Source organism: Pagrus major, chromosome 21 (genome assembly GCF_040436345.1).
Source record: "Pagrus major chromosome 21, Pma_NU_1.0".
NCBI lineage: Eukaryota > Metazoa > Chordata > Actinopteri > Spariformes > Sparidae > Pagrus > Pagrus major.
In genome coordinates, this window is record NC_133235.1 from 18798810 (window position 1) to 18826038 (window position 27229).

Consider the following 27229-nt stretch of genomic DNA (forward strand, 5'->3'; position numbering starts at 1 on the left):
ATATATATATATATATATGAGTTTAATAAGGGTATTCTTAAAAACTAAATAGTCAAAAGATTTAATCAAAGTGAAAATAGAGACAAAAAATAAGATTGTTGGATATACTATAGAAACATATTTAGATTTATGCATCTTTTATAATTTTTGCATATTATACAAGGCATCTTAATGCCATTATTTATTTGTCAACTGTTCATGTTATGTTGTCAAGTCTTCCGTGTCTTTAGGCTAAAATTAACATGAAATCGTAGATTTAAGAAGTAAACATGATTTTTTATAGACACATTCTGATATCATATTTCATAAAATTTAAGGTTCAGGTTTCTGTTTATTTCTCTTTCCTCTCAACCAAACTAGGACAGATTAGCAGCAGTAACGTGCTGCTATTCGTCCGTTAGGCCTGTCAATCATACAGAGAGCCCGCCCCCCAACGGTAGCAAGTTTCTGCTGTATCACCTACAAACTGGACAGTCTGGACAATATTACACATCAAGTACGTGTGTTATTTGACTATTTATTCAATATTTAAGTGTTTTACTTTGTTTACAACCAAACAGCGATGGTGTTTAACATAAATGTACATTAAATAGGACCGGGAAACGAGGAGCTGAGAACAGGTGCATGTCCGACAGCTCTCGCCAGCTTTGACAAATCGATGTTTATGTCACGGTTTGTTGCATTTTTAAAGCAGCTTGAAAGTGATTTTAGTCAATTTAACTGGTTTATAATGGCGACGGTGGATGACAGTAGATAAATCTTGTGTCAGGGGGATGTGAAAGGACAGTGTCGCTACAAACAGCGATAGGCTTCCACCTGTCGTCGTGATGTACATGTTGTACCTCCTCTGGCAGACTGCTGCACATTTTGCTAACTTTACTGAGCTCCTGTGGTGTCTTCAGTGTCTCCTCAACACATTCATGGACCCAGCTAGAATATTTAAATAGTCTTGTTGGTTTAAGACTACAAAACCCAACGCTGTATGTATAAAAGAGGTTTTTACAGCATGATGGAAACTAATTTAGGGCAGCACTATTTTCATGTTTACCTCCTAGTGGTGTTAGCTTTGGCATATTTTTAAAGTCACATGCTGTGGTTTATTTAATTTTTTTAGGCACAGGTTTGAGGAACAGTGTTTTCTATCATGAGGACGTTTTTGAAATATCCTAAAATAATCACAATCTCTGTTACTTTAATCCCACTTGCAGAATTTCCAGACTACACTGCCCTCACCCCACAATGGCCTCGTCCTCATCAGTTGGAGATAATCAACTGCAGAGGATAATCAGAGATCTGCATGGTAATTAAGCTGTTCACACCATCTCTTACAGTCTCTCGCAGCATTTTTCCGACAGCACGTTTAATGTGTGCTTTAAGCATCCAACAGGAGAAAAATATCAGTCACAGATATTCATCAACGAAAGCTTTTGCGCTTGATTAGGATCTCTAACTAATAGAAATGTCACAGATTGTATTGTGGGAGCAAAGAACTGTGCATATTCTACTGTTTCTTCCCGTCTAACAACAACGTAATTTGATATTTGTGTGCATTTTTGTGTTAATAATGCTGTTACTGTCTTGTTTAGATGCTGTGTTAGAGTTGAGTAAAGAACACAAGGAGTGTGGTGAACCCATAACGGATGACAGCGGCAACCTGCACAAGTTCTTCTATAAACTAGAGTACCTGCTGCAGGTAAACAACCTCCTATACAACGACACTTTAATAAGAGTTTGTGAGGATGATTAAGCTTGAGTTGAAAGTGTGTTCATGTGGCTCTCCAGACCAGTTGTTTCAAACTCACACCGAAAAGGCTCACAAGACGAATCATAAGGGTTTTTACATGATTAAAAAAAACCAAATGTGTTCTTACATTGTCTGTCCCCTCCTTGTTATTTCTTGTGAAGTACTGGAGAGTTATAACTTTTCAGGCCATTAAATTAAAAAAACTCTAGAAGTGATCATGTTTTTTGGAGTGAATTGTCCACATCTCAAACAAATGCAACCTCTGACAAGGTTTTGTGACTAAGGACTAGTGTTGTCATGTATCGATACATATTAATTCTGAATATTTGAAACGGTTTTATGACACATTTCTGGCAGTGTCGTACCCATGCCATACCATCCTTAGTTAACTTGGATGCTGTTGTGCTTAACACACAGTCAACATGCTTTTTCATAATTAGCTTCATAAAAATCTTAAATTTCATGCCCTCAGTGTTGTGTCAAGGTTTCACCATGGCATTGAAAATGGTATCGAATATCAATATTTTTCAAGCAATTGTACTGAAGTTATGAATTCTAGTATCATGACAACACTACTAAGTATTAGGATTTGGAAAGTAGTATCGCTTCGCTACAAGGGTCACAAATGAACAGGATTGGGAGCCAGTGCTCTTCACCAGTGACTCTGAATCTTTTTGTGTAGTGTCTTCTTATAATAAAACACTTAAGACCCCTTATTACAAGTAGTATAAATGTATTTTTTGTTTCATTAGTTACAGACCATAAAAGTTGAAACCATGATGAGAAAAAAAGTGAAAAAGGAAAAGTTAATTTGTCTTCAAGTGTTTGTAGCAGAACAAATCTTAAATTGAATTGTGGGAACTTGTAACCATGTGGAGGAGTCTCAACCTGCAGATTAATTTCAATCTGAACGTAATCCTCAACTACACACTGCAGTGTCTGACAGACCTGTTTGGCAGGACGTTGTAAGGTAATGCAGTAATGAGGTGATATGTGTTTTTCAGTTCGACCAGAAAGAGAAGACAACCTTCCTTGGCCAGAGGAAAGACTACTGGGATTACTTCTGCGACTGCCTGATTAAGATCAAGGGAGCTAACGATGGCATCCGTTTTGTTAAGTCCATCCCTGAGGTAATCCTCCTCTGCAGCACACACACACAATCACCTCAGTGCCTCGGCCCTGCCACACAAATACGCAGTGTCCATGTAACTAATCCTCTGCTCGGTGAGGTACAGTACGACTCAGTGCTGCTAATTTACTTGCTGCCTTTCAACTGTTACTTGCTGTACTGCACTATTTCTCCCTCTCTTTCTATCCTGGGAATTCACAGCGGTGAGCTTGATACTGGAATAACTGTAGATGAATTAGTCCTTGTTTGCACTGTATTTATTATGTAGGTTGTTAATCCTTCTGTGTGCCTGATAATGAGTTTGTGTGTGCTTCATGTACAAGCCATGTTGTTCTCTCTAACAGGGCCAAAGGTAGCAACTATTTTCATTAAGAATAATTATGCTTTTTTTTTCTGACTCGATTAATCATTTAGTCTTTTAAATGTTAGAAATTACAATCTGCTAAGCCCATGGAGACATCTTTAAAATGTTTTTTTGTAACATATTATCATACGTCATGAAAGAAATCAACAAATCGTCAAATTTGAAGGGCTTTTTTCTTCTAATTATGTATGAAATATTTGATTTTCTGTATATTGTCTAATCATTTAATAGACTAGTTGTTTCAGGTTTACTCTCTATAAATTAAGCAAGTAACTAATGATCTGATCTGAATCTTTTCAGTGATCTTTTTGAAAATATGAATTTGTCAAGACCGTAAATGAGTTTTCTTTCATGTCTTCCAACCCACTGTCCTTTTGTTAGTGATGGTTTATATTGAATACTAAAATTGCTCAATCCCATAACCTATTTTGGGAATGGATCACCAAACCTATGTTCAGACTGCCAGCCCAAATCGTTTTTTGGCATATCCAGATAGTATCTCAACTGCAAAAAAACACATGAAATGCGAATTTTGCTAATCAGATCCAAATCACATTTGGGGTTTTCTACAGATATGTCTCAGTCCGGATGCTGTCACCGCTCATATCGAATTTCAAAGTGTTTGTGTCACTCGCAATACGAGATGCAGCGGTGACGTCAAATCCAGAAAGATGGAAGTGTATCAGAGCGGCTGAGCAGAATACAAAACAAATGTTTGTTTTCATTATCAATTCATCTGACAATTATTTTATTGATTGATTGATTGATTGATTGATTGATTGATTGGTATGCCTTTTGAAATTCGAGCCCAAAGTGATCTTTACTGACCACTAGTCCAAATATGTCTAAGAAAGAAGATCAGGAACTCTTTACATATAAGGAGCTGAAACCAGGAAATGTTACTAAAACAATAATTACATTGTCAAAATAGTTTCCAATCAATTTCCTTTCAATCAGTATTTAATTGTTCATTTAAGTGACATTTGAGCGCAGTGCTATTGTTTAATTTTCAGGAAAAATCCCTATTATAAGTTAGCAGTAGACCTGCAACTAACGATTACTTTCATTATTGAGAGTTTCCTCACTATTTTCACAATATGTAGGGTAATAGGGTCCCGAAGCCCAAAGTGCAAAGCAGCGAATCCGTACATCTAAGAAGCTCGAATGTTAAACATTTTTGTTCGGAATAATGACAGAAACAATATTCGATTTCAGTCTTTCTTGAATCGACAAATCAGCTCTAGTAAGCTGTATACTAGCAAGAGGGAGCTAATCAATGAGTAAGTCCTGTTTTGAACAAGACCACATGCTTCATTTTATGCAAATGTATTTTATGCAAATTGACCTTCATTCATTAGGAAACATGCATGTGGTTTAAAGTTTCCTTTGGGATTTGCAAAATTCAGTATTTTTCTTTTTTAAAGTTGTGGAGTTTACTTGTGCTAATTACTTGCTGGAAACCTTTTGTACTCTTACTTAAAATTTTACTTTTACTCTTCTTGTCCCCTGTCTGTCACTCACTGACGTAAGTCTCCAGCTGGTGTCCTGATGGTAGATCTGTGTGTCTGTTGTCCCTCTTAAATCCCTCCATCTGCTAATGTATTGGAGAGTCTGGGCTCTCAGACAGACACTGTCAATTTAGCGTCTATGCAGCGATGACCTTTAAATTCAGGCATCCTTAAATGTTCTTTAAAGTGGGCTTAATTTAGAACCAAAGCTGAAATTAGTCAATACATGCATTTTTTTTCAAGCACAAAACCCATACACTCCCTGGGTGTGAAATTTTTTTCTGTTTTTATCATTATGAGCCAAAAAATCTTTGATTTTTGACTGTTTATGGGGAAAAAAACATCTGAAGACATAATCTTGGACTGTGGGAAAATGTGATGGACAGTTTTTGCTGTTTTCTGACATTTTCTAGGATAAGAAATATTCAACAAAGAGGGAAAATAACAGACAAACTAATCAGTGGTGAAAATAATTGCTAGTTTCAAACTAATTAAAAATGAGTTAAATTGGTTTAACGTCCTGCAATTATAACTGTGTCACACAGAAAAACAGAACATTCAGAAAACAGGAGCCAATTCCTGTTAAATACTTTAACCTGTATGATACGGATTAAAGAGCAATGACTCAATGTCTATATGAGTGTGAAGATACATTAAAGTGTGTATGTTTGTGTGTCCTCAGTTGAAGACATCACTGGGGAAAGGACGGGCCTTCATCCGCTATTCACTCGTTCACCAGCGTCTTGCTGACACTCTGCAGCAGTGTCTTATAAACCAGAAGGTCACAAGGTCAGAGGACACAAATATTCTTATATATTCTGTATGTATGGATTATTTTGTCACTTTTGTTTCTGTCAAGTTGTCCAGACATATTTGATACCACAGAGGTACTTTATGGTTTGACTACGTACTTTCTAAGGAAGTGTGACTCTCTCTTCCTGATTTTCATGAATGTCTTATTTCTGTTTTAACAGAAAACATAACAGCCACATAGTCTAACCAGAGACACCCACACTCACATCTCACTTCCTCAGCAGTTTGTTTTTACTTACTTGAGTATTGGGGGTGATCGAATGACAACCGACCGGAATAATAATTTCATGATCTTTTTCAAGAGAATGTTGGACAAAATGGGGTAGTGGGTGAAGTAAAAATTGTTTCAATCATATTCTGTAGGCAGGCTGTCTTTCAATAGCATATGGTGTGTGTGTGTGTGTGTGTGTGTGTGTGTGTGTGTGTGTGTGTGTCATAGACTGTGTTTTGAATCTGTGTGTTAGTGTCAGCTCACACCAATCACACACAATCTGCAGTAACCATAACCATAGCTTAGCTTAGCTTATTTTAGCTTAGTTTAGTTTAGCTTAGCTTAGTTTAGCATAAAGAATGGAAGCAGGAGAAAAGAGCTAGCCTGGCTACCTAGCAAAATCCACCTACTAGCACCTCTAAAGCTCACAATTAGTGTTAATATTGGCACCTTATGTAGATTAAGTTTTAGTCTTTTGACAGATTATATATGTTCGGGCTGTCACTCGGATTAAAATATTTAATTGCGATTAATTGCATGATTGTCCATAGTTAACTCGCGAACAATTGCAAATTAATCTAATATGTTTTATCTGTTCTAAATGTACCTTTTTAAAGGGATACTTTTTCAAGTTTTTAATACTCTTATCAACATGGGAGTGGACAAATATGCTTGCTTTATGCAAATGTACGTTTATTATTATTGCATCAATCCAAAACAATGACAAATACTGTCCAGAATATTCTCCTGAATAACCTCAAAGGTACTGCATGCTCAAAAAATATGCTGAAAGCATAACATGGCAAATTCAAGCCCAACAAGCAACAACAGATGGGCATATTGACCTGAATGTAACATTAGTAATACTAACACAATGTAGTGTCCAACTTTACACTTGTAAAGGTTAACTACACAATGTTAATCGGCCTGCAAGCTGTTGCCGCCCATTTAGCTATCGCTGTCGAAAGTTTGTCTCATGTAGAGTTGTCCAGGCATCTCTGTTGCAAACTATACAGCGCAGTCTGCCTTTGGAGGAGGGAGGAGGAGTCTCTGCATCAGCTGTGCACTTGGCCAGCAAGTGGTATTTGAGACTCGACGTACTCCGGTGGTAACTCAATTCACATCGACAGTAAATGAAAATAGTTTTGTTTGTTTGTATCCATTTCTGCTCAAGGAGGCAGGCTGAGGGTCATAACTAAAAATTGATATATCATATATCAGTTCTTGTTTGTTTATTTGTTTGAGATAGTGCTCACTAACTAACAACACTTCTTAGCCTGGGCTTCCTTGTGTTTGGCATCACTGTTGTTTTGGCTTCCTGAGTTTCCTGCATTTGCTTTTGGCTGTCACAGCACTTTGTAATATCTGTTTTTAAAGGTGCTATATAAATAAAGTTATTATTATTACTATTGTCATTATGATTAATCAGCAGTGACAACATGGATGTAAATGTGCTGGGGATAGGGTCCAAAACAGCTGTTGAGCCTTGTCTGTGGATGGTTATTTTATTCTACCGTCCAGAGTTTGCCTTTGTGCACTGTACGTCGTATTGTTGCTTCACTGCTCTTGCATTGGAGTTTATTACATTTTTCATCGATCAAAACAACTTTATTAACAACAATTAAGTTATGCATTGATTATGAATCGATTCGGAACAATAGAGGGTAAGATTAGTGGTTCTTAGGTGAATTGATTTTTTCCTGCGCCCCTCATATGTGTGGTGTATATAGAGGCTTTATTTGTATTTTTCAAGCTTGCGTCTGTTTTTGTAGTTTGTTTTGTTGCTGTGCTGTGTGTCCTTGCATGGGATCAATAAAACTAAGTAAAGATAATCTTATCATAACACAAACAGCATAATGTACATTTTAAACACATTCAATAACCAACTGCATACAGAAAATTGTCTGTGACATAAAAGAAATATGTGTGTGTCCTTGTCCTCAGTATCGTGTTTCATGTTTGTTTTTGTTTGTATTTTTCTCATGCAGTGACTGGTATTATGCCCGGAGTCCTTTCCTCAAGTCTCACCTCACTGCTGACATAATCAACCATCTTTATGAGCTCAACCAGATCCAATTTGATGTGGCGGCCAGAGGTTACGACCTCGATGCGGATTGGCCAAACTTTGCGAGGTAAACAATGCTCACAGTTATCTGTTTACACTTCTTAAATTGTCTGCTTTCTACCTTTTGTTGAAGAAAACATGCTTGCACCTGTGTGTTATTTTGTTGAACAAACAGAGTTAAGAAGTAAAAGCTTGTAGTTCTTCCGCCTGGGGGTTGGAAATGATTTGTAAATTGATCTGAGACCGCACAGGATTTAAGTAATTTGAAATAACACATCGGTTTAGTACAAATAATGTAACATTGTGGTGAAGCAATTTTGAGTATTTCACAACTTGAAGTAACACTTAATTATCTGATGACTGCACATTCACAGCTCCTTTTTTTTCTCCTGTGTGTGTGAGAGTGTGTGGTTTCCGACAGCGTGTGAGCGCTGATCGCTGTTCCTCACGTCAACACCTTTGCCAAAACCTTTCACTTCGTTGTCATCAATTTGCTGCTGGTTTAAAACATTTCTTGAAAATAGGGTTGAATCTTACGGAGCCTAGGAGGTGACATGGATGTGCTTTTTTAAATGCGTGCGCAAATTATTTGTGTTTTTTGCGCCTGTTTTATTAAAACTCGAAATACCTCTGAAACCAGGCGTTGCTGCAGGAAAGTCTGGAGGTAATCATCCATTTTTTGGGAGAATAGTATATCAATAATCACTCCATTGAACTGTTCAACAGAAGTTAATAAAGTGTATTATTATTGTGTAACGGTATTAGGTACATGCAATAGGTATTTTGATGATCCGCAATGAGTGTCCAGGTGTAGGTTGTATTAGCTATTATGCTAGCCATATTGATGTCAAGGTAACAATACTTTGGTAATGATTAATTTATGAAACACCGTTGCAGCAGTGACTACTGCTGGATGGATGGATGCATATGCATAAAGTATCATATCCATGCAAAAGTTGTGACAGAAAACGTACATTTAGTAAAAGACCCTCACTTTTCCACAAGATTCTCACACAGACCACATTCTCTCGGCTTTCACAGTGGCACTAAACACATCTTAACTTCCTTCAATCTTCCTCCTAAAGATCAGAAATGAGGTGGACAGGCGAGAGCTGACTGATCAAACCGGAGCATGAGTGCATCGTGTGCACGTGTACATAAAACGTGTGTGCAAATTACTAAATTTAAATTTAAATTAAAATTTTATTTAAATAAAAATTAAATAAACACATTTGTGTCACCTCCCAGGCTCCTTAGAATCTACTCCTGTCACACACATTATAAAATAAAGATACAATTTGCAAGTGCAGTATTTCTTTCAACGGTTATTTTATAGTTACATTCGACAGTACAGATGCAGCATGTTTGATAAGGTGTATTTTTTTGTGGTCTCTTTCTCAACTTGAGGGCAAGCCTTTTTTCCGCTTGTCATTTCCTTTAGCCTGATGCAATGGGAACCTTATCATGACTGTACCAGAGAAGATATATTTAACATATTCTTTTAACTGTCATTTGAGAAGCATCCAGGAACACTGTGTTGTTATAGTGTCACCTAAATTCTCACTTCTGTGAATCTAAGTTCCTCTTTTGTGTTGAGATTGTTGCCATGTTTATCTTACACTTGCCTTTTATTAGGTTTTAAATTACCTTAATTTGGTGTCTCATTATGTGCCAGGCGAACGTTAGGCCCTGCCTCATCAGCTTTCCTGTGGAAGCCTCCCAGTCGCTGCTCCAGCATCAACAGTCTCGTTAGCTACTCACATTCACAGGTACACACAATTATATAAAAGGGGTGTTTGATTTTAGACTATCACATCTGGATACGTAAGGATCAACAGATCCCTGACAACTGTCGTTTACATTTTCAAATTCTTCATTCAAAAGATAAATGATAAATCAATAAAGGATCTCTGATAAAGAAAATAAACCCAAATCTCACAGTTACTACTACTACCACTACTACCAGTTGTTATTTTCTTTTTTCTTCAGACGCAGAGCCTCCTTTTGATTTGGTTGTTGTAATTGGAAGCTCATTTTGATGCTGAATCTGATTTTAATTCAGCATCAAATTCGTGACACCCCTATTACATTCATACTCTACTTAGACAATCTTGCACAAATATTTTTGTAAATGTGACTTTGAATTTAAAAGCACCTAAAACGGTTCTCTCTTGTTCCATTCACTGACCAGGCGCACGAGTTTCTCCCTATCCCCGACTTGAGTCACAGTCTCCTTGGTGACCTGGGGGAACTGGGGGAACCTTCTCCTTGCAGCATCGCGGAAAACCTCCGCATTGAGCTCGACCAGTCCGAGCTGAGACAGCAGGAACTTCTGGAACGGGTTCAGGAATTAGGCAAAGAGGCTGCTGAGCTGAAAGGCGTGGTCAAAGACCTTCAAGGGCAGCTATTAGCGGCTCAGAAGTCCTCTGGCCTCTCAGTGTCTACAGCAGCCAACCAAGAAACAGACAATCAGGAGAGTGCAAATCACCGTCAAACCAGTCGGGAAGCAATAAACAGTGAACTTCAGGACAGACTCACAGCTGCTGAGAACAAAAATATGGAGCTTCTCTCCAAGTTGGATGAGGCTCTTAAGGAAAAGGGACAGCAAACAGCGAGCTACTGCGACTCAGCTTGGAAAATCCAGGAACTCCTGGATAAACTCAAGACAGCAGAGGAGGAGAGGTTGGAGGCAAAGAGAGAGGCTGAGGACAGGACCAGGAACTCTGAGCGTCTGTCCCAGGAACTAAAACTCAGGGAAGAAGAGTTGAGGAACAGCGAGGAGAAGCTTGTCGAGGTAAAAGCCGGAGCCCATGATGAACGCGAGGAGGCACTCAAACGTCTTGAGGAGCTCCAAAGTGCAGTCAGTCGCATTCAGGGGGCGCTGACATTAAAAGAGAAGGAGACAGGGAACTTGAGAGCCCAGCTTCAGGATCTACAAGCATCGCTGGAATGCAGAGAACGGCAGGCGGAAGAGCTGAGAAAAAGACTTCAGGAGGAGAGGGACGAGGAAGAGCAGAGATGGAGCATGAGCAGTACTCAGAATGAGGAACTTGAAAGCCAACTCCTAGATGTAAGAAAAAGTCTAAAAAACAGAGAGAAAGAGCTAGCTGTAAGTTCAGAGAGAATTAAGCACTTAGAGGAGCAGTTGGAGAAGCTAAACATTGAGAAAGAAAGTCTGAGCTCCAGACTTGCTGATAATGAAGATGTTTGCGGTGATCAAACCAAGAACCTTGATGACTATAAAACCCAGTGCAGTAACCTCATGGAAATAAACACCAAGCTACTCCAAACTGTCAAGGAGAGTGAGGAGAGTATTACAGAGCTGACTGAGAGCAGGGAAGCCTTGTTAGACCAGCTGGCTTCTATGAGGGCTTCAGAAAAGCACTTAAAGGGCAGAATAGAGGCTGCAAAGATGTGCGTCGAAGATCGGGAGAAGAAGCTTCTGGATGAAAACCTGCATTTGGAGGAGAGTCTCCAGAAGACGCTCGTTCAGAAGGAGGTATCCAACGCTCAATTAAAGAAGCTAGAGCATGAGAACAAGGAGCTTCTTGAGGTTCAGTTCTCGTTGAAGAAACAGTTAGCTACATCTCAACAGGAAGTGGACTCGCTCACTGCCAAAGCCGCACAGTTGGACAAGAACCTCACAGTGTCCCAAAGAAGCCAAGCAGAGTTACTTGAAAAACTCCAGGAAACTGAGGCTAAACTGAGAGACCAGACTGTGAAATGTGGGCTTCTGCAAGCTAGAGCAGAGGAGCTGGAGAGCAGGACCACGGAGCTGCATGATGAAAAGGGAGCTGCAGAGAGCAATGAAAAAATGCTGAAGCTTCATGATGAGCATCAGACATCCTCAATGGAAACCAAAGAGGCTCCGTTCAGGCTGGTTATAGCCGAGGCTCAGCTAGAACTCAACCTGAGGGAGGTGCACCGACTCCGGGAAGAGGTGGTGGAGCTCAGGGCTCAGCTTCTAGCAGGCGCTGAGGAGAGGATGAAAGTTCAGGCACTGCAGGAGGTGACGGAGTCTTCCAGAGAGGACCTCCGTGTCTTAGCAGAACAACTCAAAGCCCAGGTGGAGGAGCTGAACCGCCGGCATGTGGATGAGATTCTCCGGTCCCGGGAGCGAGAGGAGGCTCTCATCCGGGAGCGTGACGGTGAGGCTCAGGCTCGAGCAGGTCTGGCTGCGGAGGTGACAGCCTCTAGAGAGGAGCTCAGTAAACTAAAGCAGCGTTATGAAGCCTTGTGTCTGGAGAACACTGAATCCAGGGAGGCACTTCATAGAGCAAACACCGAAACAGCTGAACTCGGTGTACAGTTGTGTATGCTAACTGCTGAGAAAGAAGAGGCTCGTCTCCGCTGGGAGGGCTTGTCGACAAGGCTGCAAGAGCTGGAGGAGGAGGCAACTGAGGAGGCAGAAAGGCTGAATACCTGCATAGAGCAGCTACGTCAGGAGAACCAGCGACTGCTCGATCAGCTCCATAATGACGAGAGTTTGTTGGTAACCAGGCAGGAGCTGAGCAAGGCCCAGCAGGAGGCTGAAGCTGTGCAGGAGACGAACCAGGAGGAGATTCAGGCGCTCCGCTTCCAGCTCAGCAGCCAAGCCATGAGCCAAGGCAGCCAGCTTCAGGTCAGTCACAATGAGTTCAGCTAAAGAAATATGTGACACACAACTTACTTCGTTTTTTTTTTGTTTTTTTTAATGTAATCCCCTTCTTATAACTTATAAACCAAAATGACTTGGTACAAGGTTTGACACCAGGCCTATGTGACAGTTGAATCAGATATTTTACTGTTTTTAATGGCAACTGCATTTTAGTTGAAAATGCTTTTGCTACATTTGAAAGAGTTTGTGCAATATTAAACATAGCTGGAACCTCTTCCACTGAAGTGAAAGGGTAAAGTTACAGCGCAATTCTATGAAAGGAGAAGTCACATGTAGTTAAGCATTCTTATATTTGAAATAATTCCTTCCTAAGTCAGACTGAAACCAAAATTAACATAAAGAAGCCACTAAAAATATGAATAAGCAGTTTCCGCAGCTGCATGCAGACACCTTTGACAGTGGGTAAGAAATCCCCCTACTGACCTGCTGATGTTTTTAGTTTCAGTTTTATTTATTTGTACATTTATAACACTTTAAAATAACCATCATTAATAAAATTCTAATTAATTAAACTAGTTATTCCTCTGTTAATAAACAATAAAATGCTTTTAAACCATTTATTGAGCCATTTTAAAGGTTTATGAACATTAGTTGCAACTTTATAATGGCGGCACTGTATTCATTAACCATTTACAAATAATTCTAAACATTAGTTGCAACTTTACTATGAGCAATTGCTTGAAAAACAGCTTATTAGGCAACATCAGCAAAACTACTGTAATATCAGAATAGTCATCAGTAAATGAGTTTGTGGTTTGTTTTCTTCTCATCCAGACTGTGAATCAAGAGTTACAGGAAGTGAAATTACAGCTGACGACTGAGCAGGAGAAAGCAGACAACCTGGAGAACAAATTCAAACAGCTTGAGGTGAGAGGATACACTGATTCCATGTCTGCCCAAAAGTTTGGTACTCTGTCGAATCACTAAAGCAGCCGAAATGTTTTAAATCATGGTTGTTAATCCGTGTATCATTCGTTCATTCGTTTTTCAAAATAAAACCAAAAATAAGAAAACGAAAAAACAATTCCTTTTCTCAGTATTCGTTTCCTAAACTAAAATGAAAAAACGGATAACGACTCGTTTTTTTCAGTTTTCGATTTTATGCTCAAATGAATAATGGAAAAAACGGATAACGAGCGTTTCACGTTTCATGTTTTATCCCATTTTGATCTGAAAAAAGTTCAATGAGCCGGAAGCGGAAGTGACCGTCTCTGTCTCTGTACTGCGAGGGCGCGCAAAACAAAAATAATGGCAGGACTTGAGGATCATGCAGATATAATTGGACAGCTTTTTGGGGATGGTAAAACGCATGCCGAGATTTCTACCACGCTCTGGTAACGTCAGAGAATTGACTGGCTCTGCTAACGTTAGCTTTGCTCCAGGCCACTTCCGGGTGACGGTAATTTCCGGTGTAGGTACCAAATGCTTGCAACATGAAACGGGAAACGCTCGTTATCCGTTTTTTCCATTATTCATTTGAGCATAAAATCGAAAACTGAAAAAAACGAGTCGTTATCCGTTTTTTCATTTTAGTTTAGGAAACGAATACTGAGAAAAGGAATTGTTTTTTCGTTTTCTTATTTTTGGTTTTATTTTGAAAAACGAATGAACGAATGATACACGGATTGTTGTTTTACCTCGATGAAACTGTTCAACTAACTGTCAAAATGCATACATGTACAGCTCTACGTGTCTGGGATTGATAAATGCAAACACGGTCTCCAGTTGCAATGTGTATATCCACAATTGAAGTAATCATAACATTATGGTCACAGGCATAATTCACAAAGAACCAGAAATAATGTCTTGCTTTGCTGTACTGATTGCAGGCTGAGAACCAGAGATATTGCCAACAGATTGAGGAGAAAAACATCCAGATGGCCAAGTCTGAAAATCTCATCCAGCAGAAAGAAGACGAGATAATCCATCTGAAAGAGAATTTATCAAGGTGAGATACTGTATTCATAATCACACATTCTGGACCAAATTAGAGCTCTGTGAAAAAACGTTTCTAATCTTGTGTGTTTTGATCACAATGTTTATTTTTTATTTAGTCGGCTTTATCTAGGAACTTGGCGTACCTGTCTTTACTGTTTTTAGAATTGAAGCATAAGGAAACATCTGTGAATCCTCATGTCTTTGGGACATAGCACAAATTAGCCTGTGTTTGTGTGTTTGCAGGTCTGAGGATGGTCTAGCGGTGGCTCAGCGGGCCTGTCAGGAGATGAGTGAAAATCTACGGAGGGTCACACAGGACAAACAGAGCTTTGATCTTCGGACAGCTGCTGAACTTGATGATCTTTACCGCACCAAAATAAATTTGGAGGAAAGGCTTGTTGAACTCATCAGGTATAAACATACTTCATGTCACCTAAGACTTAATCTGATCTGCCATATGTTTTTAATTTGATGTAAAAATTCACAACGCAGGGTTGAGAAATGATGCCTGATTTGTTGCCTAATTTGTAATGGTTTCAACTGGCTACAAACATCCCACCTTGTCCATGCAATCTGCAGTGTACTGTGTGATTTAATGTAATTTACAAACATGATTGATGGTGGTCTCTGTAGGGAGAAAGATGCACTGTGGCAGAAGACAGATGCTCTGGAGTTTGAGCAGAAACTACGGGATGAGGAGACGGAGAGGGACGTCAACTATTGTCTGGGCTGTCACAGCCAGTTCAGCTGGTGGCTCCGCAAGTACACCTGCAGGTCAGATGGTCCTCTGTATTATAAACAAATACAAATATCACCATGACAGCCAGTATGTCAGTGCTACTGCCTTTAAGCTTGAAGTGTAATGACATTTTTTCTTGACTGTTGGAAAAACTTTTTCTGAATACATTAAGAGCATCAAAACATTAAGAGCAATCAGCTCATCGGTTAATACACAACACTAAATTTGTTCTGCAAAACTGATAAACCAAAAGTATATAAATTCATCATTCAGTGCATCACTGACAACATCAAAAAGGGAAATGTCATTTTGGTAAGGCAAAGACTATCAAATGTCAAAGGAACTGAGTCACTGACTTCCACTGACGTTTTGTTTCTGCATTTCACTTCACATTTAGACCAACTTTACCAACTGTAGCCTGAAATGAAGTTAGTCATTTCATTAGAAAAGCAGTGTAATCAGTGTCTGTACTTGCATCACTGGATCATGTGATATATTTTTACTTACACGTGTATTGTGGCTTTTACGCAGAATCTAAATCTATATGATGTTGTGAAAAAATGAGCTGTGAATTTGAGGATTTCACTCAGTGTTTGAGAACTGTCATTGATGGTTGATGGAAAACTGTAAGATTTCCAAAAACAGCTGTAAACTTGTGCTTTTGTCTTACACTATTGGGCGGTTTTGTAGGTACAGTGAGAGGCTTGTTGTCTCTCAGGACTGTTTAAGAGCAGCAACTGTGAACTATTCCAAGATCAAAGCTGAAAGCTGAAGATGAATTGTGCTTTTGCTGTTGTGATTTCTCAACTTTTGATCAACTTTATGCAAAAAACATCTTAAATGCCCTTTTGTTAGAGACAGAAATAGCAGTTGTTTATTTATTTATGTGCATGTGTCTTATTTTTATCTCTGTAAAGATAAAAAAAACCTATTTGTTGGAATTGATTTCAAACATTCTCAGTAAATAAGCTTCACTTCATTACTCCTCCATAAGTCTTCTCTGCTCTCTAATAATCTGCATTTCTCATGAAATGTCTATTTCCAGACTGTGTGGGCGTCCCTTCTGCTACTACTGCTGCAGTAACACAGTCAGCACCCAGCAGGGCGGCAACAGAGAGCGCTGCTGCGGCGACTGTTACAACCAGCACAGTGCAGTAGTCGAGCGCCACCCACAGGAGGAAGTGACTAATAGCACACCAGGGACACCTTTCAGACGCTTGCTGCAGGCTGGGAGAGCTGTGACAAATCTGTCAGGTAACAAAACACAGACTCTCTCACTCGCACTAGAGTAATGTGTTTAATTTGCACACTTGCTGTATTTTGGGTTTTGTTTTCAACATACACAGTACATTAAGAGAGGAGTGTACAATGCAATAATAAACATGTAGCTGATGTTAATTTTCTAGGAGCTGATGAAGGTGACAAGTTGGATGATGGTGTTTTTGACATCATCACAGAGGAGGAGGTGAGCGGGGTCTACGACAGTGACTCCCTCTCATTTGCCACTGCCTGCTCTCCTGGACACGGACAGCAGGGGGCACCACAGCTGTAAGTATCTCACATGCATTCACTCGGAGCAGAATAATGACTGTTGCACAGGGACTCAGTGATAGAGATTATTAACCGTGACATGAGAGATTAATAGCAACCACAGAAACATAATTTCTATTTACAACACGCCACCCTTAAAACAATCAGTTGAGTTTCCAAATGTGATTTTTGACATTTTTTGCATTAGTAAAGAGAAATTCAGTTAGATTTTTTTCCAGCTTTAACATTTTTCTACATCCAATAAATAAGGACTTTATGTGTATACTTTCTTGCTTTTAGTTTGTTTTTTTGTGTGTGTGTGAGCCACATCAAAAACACATTTTCAATGCCTTAAGCTGGACAATACTTTCACTTTTATTGTATTCTGTACATGTTTTTTAATTACAGTGGTGGTTATTAAATCTTTTGACACTGTCTGTCCCTTTTTCTAGAAACAGCAGTGCCAGTGCAGAAAACATCACATCAGAAGATACTGAGGACATGAGTGCTGCAGTACAGGATGCAGAGATCTGCCTGCTGAAGTCTGGAGAACTCACGTAAGTTTCACATGTGGTGAAAGTTATGCTGGTGAACTCTATGCAGCAGAGTTGTTTACTTTTGAATGTGGTCACAAGGTTAGACTTTACAACTTTCAGAGGAAGTTGTTCTGTACGTGAAAACTTTGCTGTAAATCTTAAGATGGGAAGTGAAACATGAAACTAATGTGTGTGTGGTGTGGCCAGTGTCACATGTTGTGGGAATTGTTTTGCGTCTGTCGTAATTTGGAGAAAGCTCTAAGGCCTCATGTCAGCAGGTACCTGCCTTGATGAAGTGCAGTTGAGCAAAGCTAACCCAAAAACTAAAATATTTGAGTCTGCTTGCAGGTGTTGTAGAGCACTACTGCATATGTGATACAACTTGTATAAAGCCTTTTGTGGCTCCAGAGGGAGCTGTGTCAAATCAGATTAATCACCTCAAGTGATAGCACAAACTTCAGGTTTGATTAATCAGTAATAAAAGCAATTGTTAGTTACAGCCTGACACATCAGTGAACTTTTTGATTCCCTGTGCTGTAGGCTCTCTGCTGGCTTCACGGTGGATGACATCTCAGGTTTTGGGGACAGCTCCCGAGAGCTCTTCATCAAGTCCAGCTGTTACAGCACCATCCCCATCACCATGAGCGAGCCTGGTCCTACCGTCACCTGGACGTTCACTTCTGAACCGAAGAGCATCTCCTTTAGTGTGGTCTACAGGGAGAGCACAGAGACTCCACTGGAGCAGGCCAAGGTGAGACACCTATGTATGAATAAAGAGAGTATGTGTACGTGACGCTACATGAGTCTGTAAAGAAAAGAAAACTGGTGATGTATGCAAACATGTGCTAACAAGCTGTTAGCACAATACTGACTGACTTAAAATGGTGTAGACCTTTAAATGTTCCAAAGTTTGGATGCAAGAAGCAGATTCTCTACTTTAAATGTCAAACAAGATGTCCATCCTTTGCTCTCCATAGGTCTTGATCCCCCTGACTCGCTGTAACTCCCACAAAGAGACCATCCAGGGGGAACTAAAAGTCAGAAACCCCGGAGAATACACACTCATCTTTGACAACTCTTTCTCCAGGTCAGTCACTCTTTGTCTCATGTGAGGGGCTTTGTCACAAATACTCTTTAACTCTGTAGCAAACCAGTAGAAACTAGTCAGGAAGGAGCAACAGACAACGTAATATTCCTCTGCTTTTCTTTAAATCAGGTTCATCTCAAAGAAAGTGCTGTATAATCTGAGTCTAGACAAGCCTGTGGTCTACGATGGAACTGACCTCCTGTGAACGTGAGGGGAAAGGACCGGAAGCAGGCATAAAACTGACTGACGAATCATTCAGGGTGTTTTCAGCTCACGTGCATGGCTCGGAGTCGTCTGACGTTTAGCGTCCTCGATGAAAGGTTACGGCATTTCAAAGAGGTCTCTCTCAGCCAGCTGCTTCTTCATGAGGTGTTGTATATCAGATGACTGAACAGAGACTGAAAACGATGACGTAAAACAATCACTATTGAATGTTTGCATGCCCTACCTTTATAAAAGCTTGACGACGGTGTTTAAGTGTAGCATTAAGGATATCAAACCTCACTTCTTCTGTAGGTGACCGGAGGGTGGCTGCATAATTGAAGATGGAGAATATCCAGTTACTCTTTATAAAAACCATCATTAATAATTTGCATTTATTTAACAGAAATGACGGTTATTATAAAGTGTTACCATAGTTCCCCCACTACATCACTGCTTATGTAAAGCTGCATTTTTGCTTCAGTTTGAGGTGCATTTGTTCAATAAGTTGAGGTCTCATTGTTTGCCTGGTCTGGTAAAGTAAGACTTCTGTCCCTTAAAATGGGATTAATGTGCTCTCTACATGGTGACAAAAGTCAATTACCACTGGGAAGGGGAAATCCTTTATCATGGTATGTTTAATTTTATGTTTTGATATCAATATTTATTATGATTTAGTAAATTTCCCTGAAAATCAACTGAGAAACCATTTATGGATAAAATAAGCATTCAGAAATGTCTGTTTTTGACAGAAATACACGAAAAATAAAAGGTACTTCATCACATTGATGCAAAAAATAGATTTATATATAAAAATACACTGTTGCCATAAATCATATCCTGCTTATCCAGATGCACATTATCCATAATGGCCCGTTGTAAGTAAAATCGCTGACAAAATCTCATCATTACAGTATCTGTCATCATATCATTCAACCCAATTTTACACAAATGTTACATGAATGAGACAGGACTGTAAACTGATGTTGGCAAGAATTTTATAGAGTAAATTTTGTATTTTAGTTGCCTAGACTACTTAAAGTGTGAACAATGTACTCTGACCTTAACTGAATTTGTTTTACTACTGTAGCTTACATGTACCATTAGAGATCTGTTTGATGTAACTAACTCTTTAAATTGGTGTGTTGATATCATGCTGTAGTAGAATTAGCCTTTACTGGTGGAGAAACTTACTCCTCATAGTATCTGATGTCCAAAGCAAAGTTGAGCAAAGCTCATGTCACATACGGTACAGTATCGTCAAGATTGTTGCCTTTTCAGCTGTCAGAAATTACAAGAAATTTATTTGTTATGTTGCAATCGTGATGAAGCATAACAGGAAGAAGCAGGACTGTGATAAAACCTTCACAGCGTTCGGTTTTAAGTGATCTCCAGGAAACATGCATGCAGTGTGGTTTCTGATGATTGCAGTCAAAGAAAGGTCAAGTTTTCTATGCATGTAAACACTAAGAGTGTGCACCTTCCCCCAACTTCACCTTCAAGGGTGAACAAAAGGGAACACATATAAAAAATATAAGTTTCAGTGCTTTAAATCTTTAGTTTTTACTTCCAGCCTAACTTGAATCATCACTCATGTTTTGACAAGCGATGATTTTGCATTAAGTTTAGTGAAGCCGGATGACATTTTGTCTTAAGATACATAAAGCCTTTAGATGATTTTGGACAAACAATCATATTTAGAATACTTTTTATTTATTGACGCTTTTGTAGATGTAAAGAGATGTTTGTTCTGTTGCTGTGTGATGTTACTAAGGAAGTTCTGCAGTGTGTCAAACAGAAACAGTTTGATTCTCAGCATACAGCCTTCAAATAATGAAAGTCCAAAATCACTTTTATACTTCAGGTTGTCTTATGTGGACTTTTATTTGAAGGCTTTAATGTTGAAATTGACCTTTTATTTCTTAATCACTGGTTGTTTTGTGAGAGATTATACTGACTTGAATATACTGACACACTGCTTTGCTATTCAGATAATTTACAAACTCCAAAATGTCTTCCACTATTTTAAAACCATGTTGTTACTTATATTTTGAACATGACAGGAGGAAGAATGTTGACACTTTTTATACATATCTGAATAAGAAGAGTGATATATTGCCAAATATATTGGAAAACATATTTGTCTATTTTGTTGTTTCTATTTGAAGGCATTGCAACATGACTGCTGTATGATGCACTTTGGAAAGGGCTTTTTGTCAGTCTGTATCCCATGAGCCTTTGTGCCAGTTGATGAATGTGTTTGTGTTTTTCTTTTCATTTGTGTCTAGTGAGTGTGTGATTGTAGATGTTTGGATTTGTCAGAGGGACTCTTTCGTTCTCTGACTTAACCTGTAAAAGACTGTTGACAAATGTTTTATTGAAATATCATTTACATACTAAAGATTTATAATAGAATGGATTTAAGATTGTGGATAAATAAATAAGGGTTGTGTGATAACTCCCAGTGTTGGCTGATTAACTTACATCTGCAAAAAAATTATAGTGAGGCTTTGTCCTCATTGTAACACTTTTCTTCCTGACTGTAATGTCAACAACTATTGGGTATCAAAGGAGACATAATATGCTCATTTTCAGGTTCATAATATTATTTTGGGTTACTTCTAGAATAGGTTTACATGCTTTAATGCTCAATGCTGCAGCACTGTATCCCCCCTCTGTCTGAAACACTCTGTTTTGCTCCCGTCTCTTTAAGCCCCCCCCTCTTAGATAACCAGTCTGCTCAGATTGGTCAGCTCACACACGCCTGAGCTAACAATAAAAGAGCAACTGTGCTTAATCAATTTTTGCATTCCAAACTAGTCACTAGGATTTAATTATGCAAATAAGTGACGTGTTATGTCACAAAGTCACAGAATTAAAGGCGGGACTACTGACGAGGCGTTTCAGGAGCAGTGTTTTCTGTGGGAGAGAGGAGCTTCTGTTGGTGTGGACCTTTTAATTTCCAAGTTCTTTTACGTGCACAAGAACCTATATAAATCACTGAAGGAAAGGAAAGGGAAAAAAATTAAAAAGCATAATAGGTGTACCTTAGTTTAGTTGATCCCTAACTGTACTTTTTGTTTAGTGCTGGAAGTGCATGGAAACGTTATACCTCACCTTACAAGGTGAAAACAGCCGATTACAACACCACATGAATGCCCTATTACTTACTTGCAGAGCCACTTGATGCTAATTGTTTTAGTACAGCCGATGGATTCAATAATTCAAATCTGGATGCAGCTTTGGAGGTGGAGCCCCGTTCATTCCTATGAATGCTGCTCAGTGGTGCATGAAGCCAAAAAAGCTCGACTTCCGGGGTATAAAATTACCCAGATCTTCCATGTTGCGGAGCCCAAAGATTGTGCACACTAGAGACTTCTGCCGACTTCTGTTTTGGTGCCCGGCTAACTTGAACGGGAATTAGTGATTTAAGCTTCTAGACTTTCCAAATGTTGTAGGACCGTATGCTTCAAATTCTGTGATTTCACAGGGGTTGTGGCGCTCATAAAAATGTATCCACTGTTTTACAGCCAATCTTTCACAGCATTATCTTATGTAGAAAAAGTCTTTTCGGACCCCAAGGGAACACATGACGATGTAATTACACGGTTTGGCTTCAAAGCCTGGCACTCTTCCTGGAGGCTTGGTATAGCCAACTAGTGTTTTTGAGTTTAGTATAAAAAATCTGAACATGCTTGAAGGTTTTAGTGGAATATGATATATATGATATGTGTGCCATCTTTAGACAGTAACTGCCAATTAAAGTTCAAGAACAGAAAGCACACTGCCTTTATTAAAATGATGATCCTTCTGAGGCAATTTATGGTTGTGAAATGTTTCTTCATTTATTTTGTGCATTGTATTGTGGGAAAATAGTGTCCACTAACAACAACAACAACAAAATAAATCAGGTTTATTTATGCCTTTATACTGTTGCTGTAAGTGTGCTTTATTTAGCCACATTGCTTGTGTAAACACACTAATCAATCCCTGCTTGGATTAGTTATTAGTTTATGTAGTATTTGGAACAAAACTAATGTTTTTATTTATTTTAAAGATCGATTCATCGCTCATCATTGTGAGAGCGTGTACCTGCTCACCTGCACGTGTTTTTGTCTGAGCAGTCGTGTGTGTGCACAAGGTATTGTTCTTGGAAGGTGTTCGTCTGAGAGATAGTGTTTACGTCGCGTAGGCCATTCTGTTTCTCAAGGTTAATGATCTCATTGTAAATCATGTCACATCTGCCTCCTCTGCCTCCTTCCCTCCTCCATGACTCCTCTTTTCAGCTTTTCTGTCCTCCTGCCTGCTGCCTTCACTGAATGTGTGATTTGCTCTCTAGCTGTGCACATGGAGGAACTGTGTTAGTGTGTGTGTGGTTGGTTGTAACAGTGTGTGCATGTGTGTGTGTGTGTTGAATGCTAATGCAAAATAGACACGAATACATAATCTATTTGCAGTGGTTGGCAGAGGTAAACGCTTTCTTGCACAGGCATTTTAAAAATATACTCACATGATGCCTTTCATGCAAAATCCTTCACACACACACACACACACACACACACACACACACACACTGTATAATACGATGAAGAGCATGTCTTAACCTCTGTCGTCTTCTGTTCTGGATATTGTGTCTCTGACACTTACACAGGAATTTATGGTACTTCTCAAACCATGCGATACAACTTGTCAGCGTTCAACTTCCTCACTGTAATAAAAAAAGGAAACACTTTTATTATCTGTGGCTCGTAGCTTGTCAGAGTCTCCCGACTATTAAGACATTTCACAATGTACTTCCACTGAGGATCGACGAGCAAAACGTGTCAGCCACGTTGCTTTTGTCTGTGCTACCTGAAACGTGTCATGAATCATTTGTCTAAAGTGCTCTTGTGTGAAGAGATGTGCTCTTCACAGTTTAACCCCCTCGAGTAGATTAAAATGAACGGCTTCGTCACATCCACTAAAAGAGAGATTATCAAGACAAAGATGCGAAGAAGAAAAAGTAAGGTTTCCCTTTTAGTCTATACTTTAATGTAGATATAAAAACTTTTTCATATCTCAACAACAGTAAATGTGTAAAATGTGAGCACACAACACATTCTGGGTCTGAATTTAAAAATGTTTCATGATTTCAGATTTTTATCACGATACAACTGAGTTTTAAATAGTATAGGTGTGGAGCATAGAAACTAAAAGCTACTTCACCCTGCCTGGTTTTGTAAACACCGAGCAAACCTGTCCTAGATGACCTGAGGGGTCTGTATGCTTCATAACCTTCCAAGTAAATCAGAGATGTATTGACGCTCAAGACAATCTAGTGCTATGAGGACAAGCAACAACATCTTAAAATCTCTCCTTTGACACACAGGTAGCCAGTACAGTGATTTACTAAAGCAAAACTCTTTGCCACGCCAGGATTGACCTGTTCAATGTTGTTTAATAAGTCATATTGAATTATATTCAATACATTCAATTTGTTATTCAAATTTTATTCAAATGACAACAATCTTCAGTCAGGTCCTCCTGATGCACAGACAGGCAATCAATATGTACAAATAATAAACACAATAAATAAACATAATGTCATGGATAATCAAAGGTCAATGGTTCTCAGGTGTGTGATTGGAGCTTGTGTTTGTACTCATTCTATTTGTGTGTGACTGTTTGAGGAGGAGCAGTGTGCAGCCGTTCAAAGCTCGAAATGAAAGTCTTGAAAACTAGATTTTAATACAGGGACCCTGTTGAAAACAGGGCGCACATTAAGGTCCTTATAATGTCTGTTGATTGTGCTTTCATGATAGTTGTTCCCAGATTTGACACACATTAAAGGAAAAGTTCAGCCAAAAATGACATTTTTGGAAAGTCAATCAATTCTTCATCAAGAAACAATCTTTATTTTAGCGCACTAAAAAATGATGGCCAAGTGCCAAGAAAATTTTAGATGGACAATGACTTAATACTGGAATATTTGATATGCTAGTACTCGAAACAAGTATTTTTTTAGTGAAAGAGAATGGTATATGGATTCACATTCAATTCACGATCAAATATACAATGAATTTAAAGATAGAAACGTTGAAGTGTGAAACCCTCTCCCTTATCGGCAGCAGTGAAACACAAAATAATGTGATTTTTCTCGGCTATAGTTTGTAGCTCTTTAGGCTGAAGCGTCTCCAAATCACAGCGGATGAAGTCTCGGGCAGCACGTTCTCTACATAACACTCCCAGTTTTAGAGCGCTCATCCTCTATTCAAGCTTTCCCCTCAGACACCTTAACATAATCTGTACCTGCGTGACACTGCATTATCATAACTGAATAAAGATGGGTCAGTGTGCGCTGGCAGCCTTTCTGTGTGCAGAGGGCACAGCAGCACTGATATGAACTTGCCACCGTGTCCCTGCAGTGTATGCACGCCTGTGTGAGTGAGTGTACCCACACAGGCATGCTGGTGTTTGTGTGTGTGTGTGTTAGTCAGTGTACCCCCATCTGTCTGCTCACTGTGTGTATATATGTGTCTTTCCTCTCTCAACAATTTCTCTCCTCAGGCTTTGCAGCCCCCCCGCAGTGGTAATGGTAGGTCGTGTTGGCCCCTCTCAGACAGTTTGCTCCTGTCAAACATAGTTTCACTCTGACAGTTTCAGCTCCTGCTGCACTGGGACCCTCCATCACAAGCTGCAGCCTGTCACAGACTTTCCCCACACAGCAGCAGATCTTGTTTCCTCCACTGGACTCCCTCTCTTTTATTTATTTACTTTTCGCTGTCTTTACTTCCTCCTGATTCCTTCCACCTCATGCTTGTTCATGAAATGTATGAGTATGCACATTGGATGGATACTTGCTTTAATTTATTAATTCAACTGGCCCCAAAGCTCAACTTTGATTCTGATCCTTTACTTAAACCTGAAAAAAAACCTTTGGGCCAACTGGGGGCAGCTGAAACAAGATGTAAACACAAGATTGGTGGATTGATCTTTTAACTTGATGTGATGAACTTGTTAGCAAACAGTTGCCTGTTAACACATCCAGCAGTTACAGAGAAGCATTATCATTCTTTAGGAGTTTTGTTTCAGGACACTTGACACTTGCTGCTCAGTGCTACTTGCTGCCACTGAAAACAATGCTGTGAGAGCAGTAAGAGTGAACCAACACAATAAAGTTGCAGGTCAGACAGTTGAAGAATGAGCTGCAACTCACAGGTGATAATCCTCTTTATGTTTATCATAACAAGCGGGCTCTTTCATAGCATCACATTGTTTCAGCATTTCCATTTAAATCATGATTATTATAGAAATATTGATTACAGCTGCTTGAGAACGACAATCTAAAACATGTCTCTTTGGTGGAGCTGCTGCAGCCCAGTTACCAGATTAAAATGTTGTCAGTGAACGTCTCTGCAAACCAATGATGCATTCACATCTGTACATGTCGTATGCACTATATTGAAACTTCTCACGTTACATTTTTATGACCTGACTGTCATATCAGGGGGTGGAAAGGATGGTTGTTGAGTTTGGACAGCATGCATACGGAACCAACAGATCCACAGAGGATGCCATATCCACTGCCCTTCACTCAGTCTTTACATGCGAGAAGGTTGCCAAGCCAGTGACCACCGTTCAAGACTGCGTTTCAACATTTGTGTGAAGCCACTGGAAAATTTGGAGAAGACCTCAGGACAATATCCAGCCGCATCTGTGGCGACAAGAAATAGATATTTTTTATGGGAAATCAGTATTTTAGATACCTGCATTCAGAGTTGTCACAACAGAGAATTGAAAATGAAACCTAAAGAAATGTAAGGTTTGAACATATCCGTGGTTTGTAGAAACATACATTGCCAACATTTATTCTTTCAATTGAGTTGGCTGCTCACAACTCAAAGACAGAAACACGATAAAGGGCTCCAACTAGAAACAGCTGTTATGTAAGAGATCACAAGAGTGGTTAAATCCTCAGCAACACATTGTATTGAATACGTTTATTATGTGAAGTACAATGTAATGAAATAAAAACTGCAATATTTTCTCGGTATGGCAGTGGACTAGAAGTATAAAGGTACAAGAAAGTGCAAATACTTAAGTAAAGTACCAGTGACTCGTACTTGCACTACACTACTTGAGTTTGTTACCACCACTGATGAGTCAGAAAATAATGGACCCCAGTGTACATACAGATGATGACCTCATCTCTCTGCATCTCTCCTGCAGCCTGTCACCGACTGAAGTAGCATTACAGCAGTTTTCAGAGCAGTGTCACCAGCTTCCGGGACATCTACATCTGTATTTCTTTGCCACAGGTATCAGATAAATAGGTGATGTTTTTATGCCCCCTGGCTCTCTATGATCCATCGTGTCTGGAGTTTTGTTTCTCTTGTTACTTCCCTGCAGCCTTGTCGGAGTTGTTATGATGAATGTGGAAGAGTTACAGAGGGCTGGGGATACAGATCCAGCAGGGTGATCATTAACTGCGACAGATAAAAAGAGACAAACAGACCAGTATCTTTATATGTGTCTTTCTTTACAGTGTTTCTGCGCTGATGTATGCGCAGCTGAGCCATTTCTTTTTTCCCGGATCCTGCATTGATCCACCCACAACTCCCCACCATCTTAAATCACATATAGATGGAAAAGAGCAGAGGGGAGGAGGGAGGGGGGGAGGGCAGAGTTGTTCATTACAGCCTTTCTTCTATCTGGAGGTAGATTGTGA

General features: G+C 39.4%; 1 protein-coding gene across 1 annotated transcript; it reads left to right on the plus strand.

The window, feature by feature from the left end:
• The first annotated feature begins 465 nt into the window (after positions 1–465).
• fyco1b (FYVE and coiled-coil domain autophagy adaptor 1b) lies at positions 466–20970 on the plus strand. The gene is made up of 18 exons (XM_073491603.1): positions 466–496; positions 1209–1300; positions 1587–1693; positions 2749–2874; positions 5428–5534; positions 7758–7901; positions 9510–9603; positions 10026–12455; positions 13266–13358; positions 14321–14439; positions 14673–14840; positions 15063–15203; positions 16214–16422; positions 16575–16716; positions 17151–17255; positions 17775–17985; positions 18212–18321; positions 18451–20970. The coding sequence occupies exons 2-18, from the start codon at positions 1240–1242 to the stop codon at positions 18524–18526; spliced, it is 4443 nt and encodes a 1480-aa protein (XP_073347704.1). The 5' UTR covers positions 466–496; positions 1209–1239; the 3' UTR covers positions 18527–20970.
• Positions 20971–27229: the final 6259 nt, after the last annotated feature.

Bases quoted from the DNA above. Each gene is read 5' to 3' on its own strand.
- fyco1b (XM_073491603.1), top strand. From the start codon at position 1,240: ATGGCCTCGTCCTCATCAGTTGGAGATAATCAACTGCAGAGGATAATC. The intron at 1,301-1,586 runs GTAATTAAGCTG...TGTCTTGTTTAG, and splicing joins GATAATCAGAGATCTGCATG to ATGCTGTGTTAGAGTTGAGT. The intron at 17,986-18,211 runs GTGAGACACCTA...TGCTCTCCATAG, and splicing joins CTCCACTGGAGCAGGCCAAG to GTCTTGATCCCCCTGACTCG.